At 30.9% G+C, this 19916-nt stretch overlaps 1 protein-coding gene across 1 annotated transcript in view; it reads left to right on the top strand.

Annotated features, from left to right (window-relative positions):
- Nucleotides 1-19916, top strand: part of LOC147072187 (agrin-like) — a 411557-nt gene that overhangs the window by 284650 nt on the left and 106991 nt on the right. The window contains exon 6 of the mRNA XM_085947184.1: nt 17050-17265. Within this exon, the coding sequence (XP_085803310.1) occupies nt 17050-17265 (216 nt within the window). The remainder of the gene's footprint in view (nt 1-17049; nt 17266-19916) is intronic.

Below are 19916 nucleotides of genomic sequence, written 5' to 3' on the forward strand. Positions count from 1 at the left end.
GCCTGGAGATGGTAACTTTTACTCGTTTGTTCCACAACTTGAACAATTGCCGTAGGTGCTTTTTCATTACAATTTGTTCTCGCGACCCAAATGAAGATTTTCATAACGGAGAGTACTGCAAACGTAAATATTAATAGTCATCAACATTAAATATAATACTATGGTGTTAAAGTGTATTTTCATCAACAATTAATACATAATCATTTAATCACCTATAATAGAATTAAATAACAAAATTTATCCTACTTATTATTTTCAGTTTCTGTGCACTTGGTAAAAAATAAAATATTAATTCGTCCACGCTCATATTAAAAATATTATTAATAACTATTGTAATAGCTGTTATTAACCCATCAAAAAAGGTCTATAGAGACGATGTCTACTGAAATTTTCTTATTAATTAAAGCAAATATTTTCTGAATACGTCATACTGGTCCTTAAAATCTGCCACTAAAACAAGTATTTATTATTAAAACATTTTCACAGAATTTAATAAAAGAAAACGTTGAATGTAACTTTGAATGAAAGGTTTGTAATATGATACTCGTACTATTTGAATTTGAATTTACTTGTTGAAGTTATATTTTTATAATAATTAAAAAGGTATATAAAATGATTCAACTGTTAAAAATATTTTCAGTATTATCCTGTAAACCATTATTAATCAGTACATTTATTTTAATATATTCTACAATACGGTATATACTGAAATTTTTTTAGATATCTTTAGATATTAATTTTACGGGAAAAATAAAACTGAACGGTTAAAAATAAGTAAATGTGTTAAAAAGCGTAAGTGAAATTTTATAGCATTAATTAATAATATGGTAGGTATATTCACATAAAAGATTACTAAACGTATTTTTTGACTAAAATATTATATATGGTTGTTTTAATAATATATCAGTAACATAATGTAAATGTATGAAAAAATATAACTTATTATAGTGATCTTTATAATATTAACCTAACACCGGCATACAATGCATGTCTTGGATATTGTAGTAACAACTATTATATAATAAGTTAAATATTCTTAATCTTATGATAATAATACTGTGTATGTCGTGAATATAATGATATGTTTAAAATCGTCAATTCTCAGGGCAGTCATTTGTAAGGTTGGTATTCTGTGGTAAATCATAATGTTAGTTTGTTGAGAATTTACATAAATTTAAAATCAACCAAATACATATAATCTGATTTACTACAAAAAGCCAAACGTAGAAATAGCTGCTCTGAGAATTGATGTTTTTAGACTTATCAACATATTCACGCCATACACGGAATATGTTATAGAGATATTTTGGATTATTCAAAATGCTCAACTTTTTCAGTCAAAGAAAGAAAGTTAAATTATCTCATTAAATAAGATGCAAATAATTTTAGTAAAAATTCTTATGTATATAAACATAACTTATTAAATACCTACCAATTATTAAACTAATTCTTGACTGAAACCATAATAAATTTGGATTTTTATTTCAACTTGAAAGTGGCGTTTATCAAATATTTATTATCTAGTGCAGACTAAATACAGCTTAAACCATAACATGGCATGGCTAATTTACTGATATGGCGGCATGAGATAGAAGACTATAAAGAAATATGCATGGAAACAAAACCATGGACATTATCGCAAAACAATGATATCAAAAATAATAAGTCTATATAAAAAAGATAGTTCTATAAGAGAGGAGACGACTATGCCACTATTGTGAACGAGAGAGAAAACAGACATTATGATATTGACATAGTATATGGGTACCCTTTCACTCTATCACAGTAGTCCGAGATAGGAAACAGGTTATCTGAATCTTCTGCTTTAGTTATAGTCGACCATTCCAAGATGTCTGTATTCCCTGAAACAGCTATCAACGTAAATGACTATATTAAAGTATAATTAACAAAAATAACTTTAAATAATTACAAAATAAAAAGAACTTTTTATATACAACGTTTTTAAAATGCCTGTTGAATTATTATGCTCAATTTGCTCAAACTTGTACTTGATATGAAGTAAATAAAAAGCAAACAAACATACAAATATAGAATACTGAAATATCATTTTGATTTCCATAGTAACGCACGTATATATTAATAATTTAGTTCCTAGGACCACCGAATTAGCAACCAATAATAGTGGATTGGATTACGGATTTCTTCCGAAATAACTTTTCATACAAAACAGAATTAACTGAAAATGAATTCAATTCTACCTAAAGATGGCTAAAAGTTTTTAAAAAATGCATTGGCATCGTGTTTTGATATATTCTAAAAGTTTCAAATGTCTAGCTAGTCGGGAAGTTAGTTAAAAATCGATTGCAAGATTTGTACTGGATAAACAACTACCGCACAAATAATAATACGAGCTAATAAAAACGTTGTAAAAATAGTTCTCACTATAGACATTAATAAAAAAATGTGTGTAGGATGTCTCTTATTGGCTGTTTTTCTTGCCATCTAGAAAAACTTTATTCATTTTCCGTGGTTAACTAACATTTAATTGGAATGTCCAAATGTATTTTTACGTAAATTAGCAGTGTCAGAAAAAAATTGGCGAACGATTCTTAAATGTGGTACATTATTATAAAAAACTGTTTCAAAAGAAATATAAATATAATTAACAGTGAGCATGGCATTAATATTTAGTATCAACTTATGTCCAGAATTATGTAATCTGTATTGTGCAACAATCGTAAAATATTTTCATCATCGAAGTAAATAAACTACAGAATCTATGGTCAGCCTATTTATGTACCTATCTACTTAGAGTTATAATAATTAATTGCGTTTATGTTTCAATGGCAATGATCTCAGATCGGGTAAGGTCTTGGTACACTTCTGGTTACGGTTGAAAGCTTAATGTAGTGTAGAAAGTAACTAAGTACACATTTGAACGTGTCCTCGGGCGCGCGTGTGCTTTTAAGGCCCATTACCCGCGAAAATGGACTAATCCAAAGCAGATGCACTACAAAGTGAACCAACCCAGACCTCTATTATCCGCATACAAATTCATTTAAGAACACCTTTTCGCCAGTATTTATTATACACTTATCTTTAATTGACTGATTTTAGGTGAAATTTTAAAATTTCATTCTCATTTGAACATTTCTTCGAGTTTTCATCTTTCCTTGATGACATTCTATTCTTTGTAAAAAATATTGTTCCTTACATTTAATTTCTGGCATTTATAAATCAACGTTTTGAAACATCTTTTTGTATGTAAATAATTGAATTTAAATGTCCAATAGAAAGGGGTTCAAGAAAAATATTTATTGTTTTCTTTACAAATTAATTAATTATTGTACTAACACCTACGTGGTTGAATAATATTATAATTACTTTGAAACAAACTGCTAATTCTACGATATTTGACCATCATAAATGACAAAATGTCAAAATTTATCATTAATTAATGTATTAGGTACCTACCAGTTATTTTTTTTAATTAAATTATTTTTTATTATTCGTGTTACTTTTTACATACATCATTATGTAATACTAATTGATTTATCGATTATACTACTACATTTGAATCGTTTTTAGCAACCTGGGTTTCGCATTTTTCACATTCATTTATGATTAATTATACAAATGACGCAAATTAGTTTACCATTAGATGAATGTGTGTATAGTCTGAAGATGCCGAAAGGCAATGCAATGGCTCAAAAAGAGGATCATTAAACTTAAATCAATTGGAATGAATATTCAAATTCTATCAAACTACTTTAGTTGATAGCAATGACATATTAAATGGACAACTCACTTCATACCGGCGCGCACGAGAAATTGTGCATGAAAGTCATTCACAGATGTATAGGTAGATGTCACGTGACCATATGACGTATCCATTTCCATTATGAGATACAAGCTTCGAGAATTTATAGTAATATAACCTTTATTGTAATAGCGTATTAGTGTCATGACTCATTGCGTTAGAAACAGATTCTCGGTTACTTACGACTTCTCGGAGATTAGACGCAAGTGAGCGCAGCGCATCACAGGCGACTGTCCAATGGTTTCTGTCATTCTATTGCATTGAATAAACATTCATCAATATCTTAAAATGGCATTTTATAAATAATACTAACACATGAAAAGTGATACAATTTTTTACTAGGCACATTGGCATTTTGTAACACAATAATAACGGTGGAGTCGAAACCTGACAGTCATAAATTTTGTATGGGCAGACCCAGCGGTGTCGCCAGACCGCTTGCAAGCAAAATGTTCATTTGAGCGTAGGATACCGATATTAAAATATGAATTTCGCCATCCGGCAGACCCGACACAAAGTGAGTGTCATTTTATTTTCTAGATGCTTCGTCCATATTAATGTCATTGGTTGATAGTAATACCTTGTTTCCGAGTGTGCCAGTACTGTAAGTAATTCTATTTTTATAAATATTTTTTTAATCCTTTTCTAGACAAACTTACATTTTAATTATGGAATATTTGAAACATTTTACTACCTTACCTATAAATTCTTTATATAATAATATTAAACATTTCATTTGACATAATAATCTTATTTTAGACATTTTAATTAAACACAAAAAAATGAAAAATAATTCTTTAAAATTGCAATTTTTTTAACACAAAAGTTTAGGTACCAAAAATTTGTACTCTGTAACAACTTGATTCAATTAATGACTATGCACAAATTAGTATATTTTTTGCTCATATAAGTGGTTAACTTTTGTTTTATAATAATGTTAACATATTATATACTTATATAAAATCGATTTAACTTATTTATTTGTATGTAGGTACTCCTTATTTATATTTATCGGTTATCAAGTTAACTTTAACTATAATTTCACATTGCACTATAATTTATACTATATAATATATTAAAATATAAAGTACTTATTCTATTAATAATTCTAATAGCTTTAACTCATACGGGTGATACATCCACTAATAGCGTAATACCTACGTTTATTATCATCTGCGAACTTTACTAATAGTAACAGATCTAATACGTTTAAAACCTGGCGTGAAAATAGTACCCCTAATAAAATGAGATAATACTCATTATAGTATTGTTTCATACAGGTTATCTTAGACTATTCCTAGGATGGGTTTAAAATCCGAAACAGCTGTTATAATAATATAATAATAAAAATATTTGAATAATTGTAGATTAACAAAAAAAATCTTTTAAAAATTTAAAAAATACCTATAAATAATTCCTATTGATCCAAATAGAGAAAATTGTTAGACTTTATAAAATAAACGTCCACCTAAACAAACATTTTATTTAGAATATGTATTCTCCCTCTATAATGTTTGAATTAGCTTCGCATACAAATTAACAAAAAACATTGTCTCGTAAACAATAAATTTAATAGCAGTCAAACACAAAACACGATCTTTAATTTTCAATAAACATAGACTTTTTGAATAAAATCGCGGTTACGTGGGGTACAAAACACGCAATTCAGAAAAGATACTTCTCCGTCGAAGCACTTATCATAAATTTCAAAGAAAAAAATATATCCGCCAAGGAGAAAACGCCATGTGTCCTGCGATAACAGTCCTTAATATAGGTAAACACAAAGCCGCTGTGAGGAATTAGGAGAAAAGTGTTCTGGCGACGATATTTGCATGATTCTCACGTTCTTCGTATGATATATTGTACGTTTACCAAATAAAAACATCTCGATGATTGATGCTCCTCAAAGACGTATGGCATTAAAAGGATTTTGTATGTGCCTAGTGCAAGACAAATTTTATATTACGACCACTAAGCTATGTCATTGAAAATTTGGATCAGCAATAATCCTACATACGTCTCATGTTTAACATAAATATTATATTATGTACAATTTATCAATATGATAACAAAGTATATTGTCATTAGGTACTTATTAACAGAGGTTTTATCATCATCATTATCATCGTCACTATAACACAATGTCCCTCCTTTTTCATTTAGAGACGCCGGCTTAGACGCCTGATAAAACAATAAATCGGTATAAAATGATATATAATGATAATAAATCGATATACAGTGGCAAAGGGAAGCTGTAGAATGTAATTAGTCTTTAGTAGATAACTGAAAAAAGGTATTTACAATACTTAAATTTTATTTTTTTCATCTTCAGTATTGTACTGAACAAAATATATTATATTTTTACTTTTTATAATACACACTACATGAAAAAAAAGATAACAGGCACTAAAACATATATTAAATAAACTAATGTCCAACCGCGATTCAAACTCAGACTAGAAAATTGTGCTATCAGAGTGGTCGGACGTTTAGACCGCTGGACTGTTCGGTATTGGATCTGGCACGCCACAATTAATGGTACAAAAATTACATTTCTTTAAGTACCTGTGGTTCTGTTAGGATTAAATACATACAGCCTCAGTGTACATGACAATAAGACACTGATTTTAACGTTGTGTGTACATTTGTGTGTTTTAAAATACGTGTTTAACCATATTATTTATGCATTGTATGCGTGGAATGCACCAAATTAGTTTAAGCATTTGTTTGATAATGTCGGTGATAGTAATGTAATAGTTACTTACGTATTAGTTAGTGCGCCAATAACATCTAGTTGATGAAGTGAAAAACATGAAATTATTATTTAAATACGTTAATAGGCAATTGAAAAATATTTTTATAGGCAGATAAGCTTTAAATAATCGCCTAGTATAAAGTCTTCGTCACTGCTATACAACAAATACAGTTCATTGTAGTATCTTCCCGCCATTCCCGTCCATTCCGTCATTCGGTTTTTAAGGCCAAGAATTCTAATCCATGTGATAATACTGACCTAGTGAGAGTTTTGTAAGATTTCATTTGTTTCTTTTTGAACGAATCTTAATTGTATGCTTATAGATGTAGATATAGCAGTTTTCCATTGAATGTACTATCGTATTAGTTAATATTTTCGCAATGATATGTAAGATATGTGAATTCGTAAACATTATCAGTCTAATAGCCATTGATAATATAATTATGAGCTCCAATGAGCCTCGCGTTGGGTTATTTTGTGCATAGGTACCTAATAACTAAGTACTATAATAAAAACATATACCTCGTGCAACGATTTATTAATACCTTAGAGACAGATAATTGTTTATTAATATATTATAGTGCTTCGGTTGTGGAAAGGTTATATTGTAGTTTTAAAGGATTATATTATGTATAAATAATTCCCTCTAGGCGGATATTAATAAAGTACCTACTTTGATTATTTAATGTAAATGTTCACTTTTGTGTTCTATTAAACTGTCAATATACCTACAATTGATTTATTTTAATATTCGTCCAGCGCTCGAAATGGAAAAATTTACGAACCGGAGCGCTCGACAGTTTTCTGAAGATATCTACATATTTATCAAATTTTATGTGTATTTCATAAAAATAAGTGTGTTAGATTTTTTATTATATGGCCTATCTAGTTCAGACAGTCAAATTATTTTATCCACGAGACGGAGCGACAATTTTACCGATTTCACGAACAGGAACGGCGCTCCGGTGCGTTCCGGTCCATTTCGAGCCCTGTATTCGTCTTCAAAATAGGTCTTACATTATTCAGATTACTCAAACTATTCAACCAGTGCTAAACATGACAAACTTAGTAGAAAATAAATTCACAAACTAAGATCAGTATAACATCGTGTAAAGAGATGCATGGTAAGCAAAACGCGTCAGGACTCAAAATGAAATAATCGGATATTGAAGTTAACGGCCCCACCAAAGCACAACCGCCCTGCACCGCATCCGGTTTTAATCAGGCAAATCACGGAAACCTACGGTTGGTTGTGAAGCATCATTTTTTTATGACTGGGAATGTCTCAGGAGCAATAACCCAAGTCTTGTTCAAGTCAAGGTTGACATGCACTCAAATATGCTTTGACTGAATTTACATGATTTTAAGTTAAGAGTATCCATGGAAGAGATTAGCACGAAGAGGCAATATTAAAAATTGTAGTAAGTAACAAAAGTTAATACAAAACTGCCAAAATTCTAAGTGAAGAGATCTTCACGTTGGCAGTATGACGCTGCAAATTTTCTAAATGCAACAAAATTGACCTTTATGGCAACCAGGTTGGACTGTCTGATGAGCCCAACCGATTTGAGCAACTCTTCTCTTTCCATACACATTTTAGGACATTCCCAGAGGGTGTGGTTTGCATCCTGTATTTCTCCCCCACATGGACATGTTGAACGGGTCACAAGGGCAAGCTCAAAGAGCCTGCCAGCGAAGCCACCATGTTCAGTCAAGAATTGACTGGTGTGATGATCTGGAGTCAAAGCGGTTATCTCCATCCGCCATTTTGTATTTTGAAAAAAAACATATTCTTATGTGTGTAATAATCGGATAAGTGAAGGGTATGCGATGTAGGTACGTAAAATACATTTTGATAAAGAAAAATTAACTGAAAATGGCCATAATAGTCGAATAAAAGATAGTCGCTGAACAAATATAGTCATTTAGTAGTACTAAACAGATAGCAAATGTCCAAAATATTGACATAAAGGTCGCTGGAGTGATTAAATAGTTCTGCGGAAGTGTACGTGCAATCGCATAGTACAGGCATTCTAGAAATGGAAAGCAGCTTGAAGGTACCGTCATCCAGTTAGATGATGATGATGATGATTATGATGGTGGTAGTGATACATTTCCGAATGTCTTAACTGCTTTTGATGAGATTTGCGAAAGAATCTTTATAGACTTATTTATTTTTCGTATCAAATAATTGTGACATCTTTGAGGTTTTTCACCATAAGTAGATTTACCTTTGAAGCTAACGTATTCAGTGATTCAAGAAAATCTTTTTACGTTTGAAACGTAAGATACACTTGACACAACTTTTTATTTTATATTATTACGATAAATTGTCTCCGTAGAAGCGACGCGGCGTACGAAAGATTTTTTTAGCATCTCGTATGCTGAAAATCGTTTTCCCAATATCAATATCCGATTAGATATTTTTAAAGCAGCGTCATTGATTTTTGAGCACACACAAAATGTCTTCCACCTCTCGTATAGTAAAAAGAGGCGGGGGAAATAATAAAAAAGAACTTTGATCGAAACGCTCTCGTATAATTCTCATTTAAAAAATATATTAACTCGTTTCTATACCAAGCTACGTAACCGTTGGTTACAATAATGAAATCTTTTGTAGTGAGTATCATATTTTCTTATACCACCCAATTTCCGTTAATATAAAAGGCATCACTTTTTATAAAACATGTAATATATCGTTATCATCGTTGATTATTCATTACGGAATGCTCTCATCTATACTATTGTGTACCCAGTTTCACTTAACTCTGACATCACACAGACAAAACCGCTCTCCAGAAGCCGTAAAGCCTTTCTGGATAATAGAAGAGAAGCTAGTTCAAAAGAACATTGAACTTTAGGTTGCCTGGTATCGTGAATTGTAGACATCTAGGATAACGTTTAAGGATCTGGGGCCCTATGTTAGAACTTGCGAGTCCAAGCCGCCCGGTCGACATGACGTCATATGACATCATTGTAACGTACTACCGGAGTGATAATAGCATTTGAGAAAATAACGCTAGTCGGATAGTGGCGTTATTCATTGTCACCATACACAAATAGCTGTCCCATCATAATAATATCTGTGTGTTGGGCGGCATGCCTCGAGCGTGTATTGGCTGACGTCACAATTACGTCATGTCGTCGGGTGACACACGAATCGATAGTTAGGAAATCGCGGTGCTGGTGATAGACCCAATAATAGAGACCTCAGACGCCCAATTTTATCGTTAAAATATATCGTTAGTCAAGATCATATTATATACACTGCAGGTACTTAAATCCGATGTGATTATAGCATGCACAATTGAGAATTAAATCTTTCTCCATGTGTTTGTACGGTGTAGTCTAAATATTCTAAATCACTTAAAATATAGTTGGCACATGTGCCCTATTTTCTGACATTTACCACGCTGATGAAAATCCGCTGAAATTGATTGAGGCTTTATCAATAGCAAAATATTTCTTGACATTGTGACTTTTTATTGGGGTCTATGGTTTTTATTTTTGTAGATTTTTATATGTCTACACCCTGTAGCTATATAAGTAAATTAATTTGAATTGTCGTTGATCACTTGACAACACTATGCGAGTCTTAGCCTCCTTCGTGAACCTAATCTATCTCTCCATATCCTGCATTAGTGTACTTCTTTTTTTATTATCACCATCGTGCAACATTATTATATAGGGCATTCTAGTGAACCTACAACTATCTGGACTATTATTCAAAATATATAATATCATATGCGTGACTGGATACTGTCCATTTGTATCACCCAATACCAACAATACTTACACTCTCCTTAGAGAAAGTTGTAAAAGAAACAAAAAACAATACATTGTTTTATACTTCATTTGAAAGATTTCATTATAATAATCTCACAATTTATTGTCTTTACTACTTGACAGATAGGTTGCCCTACACACATATTGGTTATATATAAGCAGGTGTTATGCGTTTAATAAATACATACAATATAAGTTTATAAGGTGAAATTGGAAAGACACAATTAATTATGTTAAATATTGTCCGTTTACCTTTACGCTATATTGTCAATAAATGGAATAGATATCTGAAAATAAATAAAATTATTATGTAATTTAAACTTAAAAAAATAGAAATCTAAATTGTATTTCATTCATTTTGTTTGAAGTCGAAAAGCAATAACTATGTACCTACAAAAATATGGTGATGATTTATTGAAATCCTACACATGTATATAGATTCTAAAAGTTGTTTCCCATATAAATTATTTGTCATACAAACGTTTGTATTCAGTAGAAAAAGAGTTTTTTTATCGAAATCACAGATTTTCCCCCAGCGTTTTCCTTGCTGTAGCCACCAAACTTATGATCATTTCTCTTGAGAAACGCTCGAGTTCTCGTGATATTTTCCTTTTACAATGACTCCGGTAATATTTTGAATACTCTATCATAATATAATTAAAAAATATGTATATATAATTGTTTATAAAAATTGTGATGTTTATAATAACATTCCAAATAAGTAGAACGTCTATTACGTACAGTAATTAATGAATATCGATCGAAATTGATAACGGTCGTAAAAATGAGCGGAATTTTTAGTTAAATCAGCTTTTATGTAACATTACACTCGGCTCACGCTTGTAAAAACCAGCGAATAGAGTGTTTGAAGAGAAGGAGTAATTATAATTTCTCGTCATTCCATATCAGCCCACAAATACTTCATAGGAAATGAAATAAGGTAGGATATTCAATTATTTTAAATACCTACAAATTATATAGAGTTAACACTAAAATATTACTATCACTAATTATGTATCTTCATTCAGGGCAGGAATAGGTAATCTAAAGGTCAAAAATGAAGAATTTCGAGTACGTTGGGTGGAATTTCGTCTAACACAATAATATGATGTTAGTAGGAATATTATTTGTATCATCGTTATGTCTAATTTTTAAACGTGGTTTTATATTATAAAAATACACATTAAATAAAATATATAAAATATTTTATACCGTGTTTAACGGTATTATTAATTTAATCGCCTTCGTATTAAAGTTTAAAATAGCGCCCATATTTAATAAAATATATAATATGTTATCGTGGTTTGATTCTATTATCGTATTAAATTTTAGACACATTCTTAGATCCTGAGGAATCATTAATTCTATTACGAGAATAACAAATTAATTGAATTACCATCATACGAAAAAATTTAATTTTAATAAGTAATTTCTTTCGTAAATTCTTTTTTTCTTCACACGGTAGACTGATTGCAATCCGGAAACGCATGTTTTTATAACTACTATGATTTCAAAGGCCGCAGTTTCTAAATATTTTTTAAATATTTCTCATCTAATAAGCTGAAATAATTTATTGGTTCGGTATATATAGATTTTTTTTAAATTTAAATTTTTCAATAAAGAAATGGTATTAATTTCGTATTATCACAGTACTATCACGGCGACTTTAGTTGCCTGCGATCTCCAACAAAACCACACCAATTTCCGACGACTGGCAATCACAGGCGTCTAAAATCACCCATGTGATAGTGCCCTTACATGTTAAATAATCTTTTGTTATCGAGTCATTGCCACTGATATTTTAAAACACCTAACCGTTAAAAATAATCGACTAGTAAGAAGTCTTCGCCATTGACTATCTGTATAATCTAGTGTTCATAATATATTTTTAAGATTCTCTTTCTAATTCTCCAATAAATTGTAAGTTTTTTATGGAAGCACATTTTTTTGTGTTAGAAAGTAAATGTGATCACTTTAGTTAACGTCTATTTCGGAGTACTGGTCGATAAATTCACCTTAATACTATAAGATAGGTACCCATTATGTAACGTGCTTCGGTATTGTGCATCCAAAATCGGAGGTCTAAATTACCAGTAGTAAGCTCGGTGATCTCTGACACCCCATATGTTACTAAACTACCATAGTTGCTTCATGTCTTGGAGCGGAACATTCAGGGGTTAAACGACCAAACCTTTCCTGGCGAAACTGACCTTTCCGAACTTCCCCGTGGAGAATTTACCTGCGGCCACCGACAGATTTAGGCAGCCTGTTTGTTGGTTTCTCATTACGGGGTTGTTTATTTAATATGGCTTAAATGCTCCCGTCCCGGATATCCCTAGGATCTCGCCCTCCGCATTAAGGGCCGAGCACCACCTCGTCTAATGGAGTTTTTATGTACCTTGTTAATAAACTTGGTTGCGATTATAATTCACTAGCCGTTGGCTATGCTCATATTACGCCAAACAATCTGACTGGATTTTAAACAACCCTAATACAAAAGAAATATTCATAAAACAAAAGCAATATCTTACATGTGCTTATATATATTTAGTACTAAAAAATATTATAACAATATAGAAATCAACATCTAGCTTAAATTATAACACATTCTTTTTAATAATCATTTAATTCCAATTCCTACTTGGCGAATGATTGTCATTCTACATTATTTCTAACTTGTATATCAACTGACAATCTCTTTGTCTAGTACAGTAAAAAAAATATCAAAATACTCTAATAACAGTTTATTTTAATCGTCTACATATTATTATTCAAATACCTAGTAGTAGTTTTAACTTTAAAGTACTTGCAAATCGCAGTCTATTTTCTGACTAATAACAACCACTCTATGATAATCAAATCACCAATCAACTGTTAATAAAAAAAAACAGGTTTGTAGACTTTTTTCCTGAGCGCTAAGCAGTGATAAAAATGCAGTACTCGCCTAATCAAATGAACAATTTCTTTTATTCAACAAATACTTCACAAAATTTAAGAATGTAACATTCTTTTTAAATATACATATTTATTTGGAAATACTTCAGAGAGATGATATAAATGCACAAGACAAATTTTTTTTCTACTGGGAAGGTAGTATTATATTATATTTCTCAAGTATATTAACCGAGCTCTGCTGCAATAATTGTTTACATTTAAAAACATCAGATTAATAAACTATTTGTTTTTATGTTTTTATGTGTTTATGACTAGGCCACCTGCACTTTAAAAAAATCCCGACTTCAAATATAGATATTAAAACGATCTCTTCGGCGTCACATGTTGTGTGTTTTATTACCACTGGTTTCATAGATAAATCGTTAAAAAGTAAATCATCTATAATTTAGATTCTAGATTGCATGACTGTAATTGCAAATATTTTTAATGGTCGCTCAAAATGTAGAGTTGCATCTTTCGATGTAATGTGGTCAATGCTTAGTTCGAGCTGGCTGAATTAAATGACCAAGGTAATTTGTGCACTTCCTAACTTTTTGACGTAGGTAATGTATTCCGAGCCGAGAATCGCTGCTGTTCTGGTTTTTCCTTTTCCTGTTTAGTTGATGCGTATAACGCGAGTTTCAAAAGTAAACAGGTGGATGCGCGATAAAAATACAACTTTTTTTGTTTAATCTTGAGGGAGCGGTTTGTTTTTTTCAGGAAAAAATATGCTGACAAATTGAAACTGAAAAAGATTTTGCGCCGGTAATGGGCGTTTAGAGTTTTCTTTTCTTTTTTGAATTAAATGATACTATTATTCAATTTATATGTTTGTGTTTGTGTTTGTTACTTACCCGCACTTTTCTCCGTATAAAGTCTTGAATAAAGAAAAGCTTAGTTAAGTTGACATTATGAAAATAATGTTATAGACATTACCATAAATATTATTAATATTATACTTACACAGTATCTACTAATACCATTATTATATACATATGATATCAATAGTTTTATAAATATTAGTTTATTTATTTATATTTTATTGGATCGAGTCCACGATAGATTTCTTAGATTTTTCTACTTAAAGACATACGGATTCTTTCCTCGTGATAATGATAATAAAATTAGCTTTCCGACTCGTTTTCTTCTGTGTATGCTATCAATGCAGTCCCTGTTCTCCCGAAGGGTGATTGCTCTTTTAAATCATTTCTTTTTATTTCTTCGTGTGTTCATTTACAATCCGTATATACTGGCAAATATACATTATCAGTTTTCCACCAATATCACTCGTAACTCTACGGTCTTCATGATACTCCGTCGCAGGATGGGTGTGATGTTTCATGATGCTGTGTATCGTGCGATTAACTTATTTGATGGCACCATAAAGATTGATTTATTTTTTATTAACTATATCATATTTGTGGACGTGTTAAATAAGTTAAATTTATAATTGTATTTATCATTTTACTTAATATCTACATAAACACATACTTTTTTTTCTAATTTCTTGTTATATTGGTTGTTATTTGTAATTAAATCATTTTATAATTTGTATTTATTTTGTATTATAGCGCATTGGCCAATCGCTATAATACGAGGGTGGGTCAATAATTCCTTATAAAAAAGCATTAAAACAGTTTTGATTTTTGTATTTTTTTTTTATTTCTCAACATAATCTCCTTGGAGCTCAATACACTTGGTTAGACGTTTCTCAATTTTTTTTAAACCGTCAGAAAAATAAGTTTTCGGAAGGTCCTCAAAATAAGCATTTGTCCGATCGATGACTTCTTCATTTGAAAAAAAACGTTGTCCACTTAGCCATTTTTTTTAAGTTTGGGAAAAGGAAAAAGTCACTGGGGGCTAAATCTGGCGAATACGGTGGGTGGTCGACCAATTCGAACTTCAATTCTTCAATTTTAGCCATTGATCGTAAACATCTGTGAACACGGGCATTATCCTGATGAAAGAGGATTTTTTTCCTGTTTAAATGAGGCCGTTTTTCTTCAATTTTGTTTTTCAGCTGGTCCAATAAAGATGCATAATAATCCCCTGTTATTGTTTTTCCTTTTTCCAAATAGTCAACGAAAATAATTTCACGTGCATCCCAAAATACAGTAGCCATAACCTTACCAGCTGATTTTACGGTTTTCGCCTTCTTTGGACATGGTTTGCCTTCGCAATCCACTGCTTTGACTGTTCTTTCGTCTCGGGAGTATAATGGTGTATCCATGTTTCATCTACAGTCACAAAGCGACGAAAAAATTTATCCAGATTGCGTTGCATGAGCGACAACAGGGCTTTAGAGGCCACCACCCTATTGCGTTTATTGTCGACTGTGAGCAAACGCGGCACCCATCTTGCAGAAATTTTTTTCATGCCCAATTTGTCATGTAAAAAAGAAATGACGCTACCTTTTGAGATCCCTGTAATCTCAATTATCTCACTCAACTTTAATCTTCGGTCACTTAACACCATATCGTGGATTTTATTGATCATTTCTGGTGTAGTCACCTCTACAGGACGTCCTGAGCGTGGTTCATCCTTTGTTGATGTACGACCACGTTTAAATTCATTTAACCAGTTATAAATAGTTGCAAGTGAAGGAGCAGATATGCCGTGCACTAAATCCAACTCATTTTTTATTTCCTTTGCTGTTAACCCTTTTATATTAAAATGTTTAATAACAGCTCTAAACTCAATTTTCTCCATTTTCCATTTTTCCATTTTCCACAAGCAAAAATTTTTTTTAAATATACGAGAAACACACAACAACCCGACCAATCTGATTGAAACTTCGCAGCATACTGAATCGGTAGTGCCGCTGCATGAAAACAAACCGCTTACAGTAGTAGTCGCGCCACCTGTCGGCTTTTCTAAGGACTTATTGACCCACCCTCGTACCGTAATACTCTTTTTCTAAATAAATAAATATATAAATAAATGTATGTACGTATGTCATTTAATTTACACATTTTCTCTCTTATTTTGTTTTACTCTTTTATTATAATTATTGTTTACCTATGTATTAAGTGTCTATGTTATAGTATAATAAATGTATGTAACTGTTTGTTTTCATTAAAATAATAAATAATCTTATTTTTTTACCTAAATTATGGTATCTACCGACACAATTTTCCACTATATTAACAATTTATAAATACCTATATCTTAATAATCCAAAGCATAATATAGCACTAGCTTCTCATACCGGGGCCTGAATTTTGATGACTTCACAATATATGATTTCCATGTGATTTCAATGTGATTTCCTGAAGCCTTGGTGTTTATATAATTGCGTCACTTAACTCATTCGCTGCTGACTATATAATGAAATTTTAATTAGCACCTTTAAAATGCACGTTAATTACATCGATCGGCCGCCTGGTCATTACGCGCATGTGCGTTTTCAGCGTCCAAAGTATTAAACTAGTATTCAACTAATAATTGGCCATATCGTAGTGTTTAAGTGTAAAATAAAAATTTATCTGTATCTCAGTAAAAATTTTAAATATAAATATAATTTAAATTGAAAATATTTCCCTATGTCAATAACATATAATATAAACGCCCACCTTTGATATTTGATTTGATGTGAATGAAAATTGTGTCGAATCGATAGTAAAGCGTAAAATTGTACCGATAAAAATTATATTTCTCACCACCTACATCGATAAAAGCTGAGTAAATTATAATATCTCCTTTTAAAATGTAATTAATTTTAGGGTCTGATAAATACAATTATCAGGTGCTATTTTTTAACTTTATTAAAAAATGTATCATTCTTTTCTTTTAGGTGTAAATCCATGTACCAGCGTCCAGTGTTCATCCGGTGAGCAGTGCTGGATAGGAAGATCAGGGGTAGCCCAATGCGGCTGCGGAGCCGATTGTGAGCCTCTTATGCGACCGGTTTGTGATGCAACAGGTCGCACGCATGCCAGCGCTTGCCACCTCAGACGAGCCGCGTGTCTTGGTCGGACCTTACCGAAACTCGCCTATCACGGATCTTGCGGTAAGCTACAAAACCTAAATCTAAATTTATTTTAGTAACATCATTCAGGAAAAAAGCACTTTATGATGAACATAAAAGAAACAATTTTTGAAAAGCATCATTTTTCATATAACGAACCTAGAAAATGTTATGTCATAATATGTACGTTATTCGTATGGCAATAAATTTTCAGTGATACAAGAAATCAAAACACTATATCACTGCATATACAAAACCAAGCTTTGGTGTGATTGTACTCTTGCCCATTGTTTATTTTTTACAAAGTATTATTTTTACCTGAACCGAATGATTTAATTACCTATGGTCTCATTATTAATCACTTCAAATGACATTTTTCCTACACACCTTAATGAAATAATAACTCAAGATATTTTCAAATAAATTTAATTTTTGATAAAATACATTACATACCATAATAATTGACGCTATATTATATTAAGAAGTGAAAATTCTGAAAGAACGAAAGTTTCTCGTATCAAGCACTTTAATAAAGAAGTGGTTGTCATTGAACTACAATTTTCTTGGCGTGAAAACCTATCGAATTTTAAGCCTCACCCAACGATGTTATACCAGTGATAACAAAATTCGTATCGAATTTCGAGCATCACTGAGCAAACGAGATCATTTGCGCCAAATACTTGCTACAACTGAAGTGAGAGCACTGCAAAAGAAATAATAATTCCTGGAACCTGACAGCACAGTTTTTTTATTATCCTTAACTAAGAAATAATAATTACAAGATAAAAAGAACTTTTTATATACAACGTTTATAATTTTCTGTTGAATTATTATGCTCAATATGCTCAAACTTGTACTTGATATTATGAAGTAAATAAAAAACAAACAAACAAGCAAATATAGAATACTGAAATGTCATTTTGATTTCCGTAGTAACGCACGTATATATTAATAATTTAGTTGCTAGGACCACCCACTTAGCAACCAATAATAGTGGATTAGATTACGGATTTCTTCCGAAATAACTTTTCATACAAAACAGAATTAACTGACATTGAATTCAATTCTACTTAAAGATGGCTAAAAGTTTTAAAAAAATGCATTGGCATCGTGTTCTGATGTATTCTAAAAGTTTCAAATGTCTAGCTAGTCGGGAAGTTAGTTAAAAATCAATTGCAAGATTTGTACCGGACAAACAACCACCGGACAAATAATAATAGGAGCTAATAAAAACGATGTAAAAATTAAAACGTGAAAAGTAATATTGTAATTTATTTAATACCATTATCAATGTAACACGGCAATGCGGTATCTTAATAACAAAAATATCAAAAAAAATATGCAACACCTTTATCAAAGTATTAAAAAACTAATTGGTGCACCATTGTTTATTTTATTTGCAAATTACAACACGAGTAGGTGCCTACCTATTCATTGTATTACAAAATTGAATAATAATATTCCACTTATAATATTATAAAAAAAATGTATTCTCTTCATTTTTGGTAATATCCTTCAAGCGCATTTGTTCTAAAATATTTTTAAAGCAATCTGTATTTTTATTGATTGTAAAACAGGTGAATATTATTTAGTTAAAAAAAATATGTACATATTATTCTCTACTTGATGGGATATGATTTTTCACATTTAATTTGAATTCACTAAACGTAAGATATGTACTTGTTTATTAAATTGTATACTGACTTAGTTGTGAATAGGGATTCCAATCCCGGGATCCCGAGCTATTTTCGATACCTATGAATCCCGGGATTGATAAACATAATCCCGGGATTTCGGGATTGATTTTTTTTATCAATTTTTATGGAAAATAAAATAAAAGCGAAATATAACAGAAAACATACTTGTAATAAAAAATAACTACATTATAAATAAACGGAGTTTGAATGAAGTTTGATTTATACCCATGTGTAGGTTGCCGATTCCTTTTATTTTTTCACGTGAATTATTAAAAATGGAAAGATTGGAAAAAAACAATGCTTTGCACTTTTAACAAAGTATATCATACGTTTTACGGCAGTTTCATATTTGTCTGACTAATTAGATTTATGAAGCGGAAAGGCCATAAATACGCCATGATTATTTGCTTTAATATTTTAAATCTCGCTAATCCATTCATTAAGTCTTTACTATCAGAAACAGCAATCTCCTATTAAATTCACAATATTATTTAAATTACAATATTATTTACTCCGTTAAACTTGTGTATTTCCAAGATTGAACGTATACAATATTAACAATAAATGTCTTAAATTGTATAAGTAAATTATACTAGATTTATTTTTGATCGATTTTATCAATGATATTTGTAAATATAAAACTTTTATATTAACAATGGAAAAAATGCCAATCCCGGGACCAGTCCTGGGATCCCGGGATTGTCAAATTGTAATCCCGAAATCCCGGGATCAGAATTTTGGCTCGGGATTGGATTCCCTAGTTGTGAAACGTGTCGTGTGAGTTTATATTGATTCTTTAAATAAGCTTTATATACCATTTTGTCTTACTTTATTAATAGTAAAAGGGGACTAGAGATGTCGTAATTCAATTTTACTTAATTTTAGGCTATATTAACTAGGAAGGTGATTCTAATTAAATTAATATAATATTCAGTACAATTCATTTACATAGGTAGAATCCTCTTTAAGGCTAAGACGACAGCTTGTTCAGTGAAC

This window comes from Rhyacophila brunnea, unplaced genomic scaffold, assembly GCF_057557595.1.
Source record: "Rhyacophila brunnea isolate RB1 unplaced genomic scaffold, BYU_Rbru_1.0 scaffold_2, whole genome shotgun sequence".
Classification (NCBI taxonomy): Eukaryota; Metazoa; Arthropoda; class Insecta; order Trichoptera; family Rhyacophilidae; genus Rhyacophila; species Rhyacophila brunnea.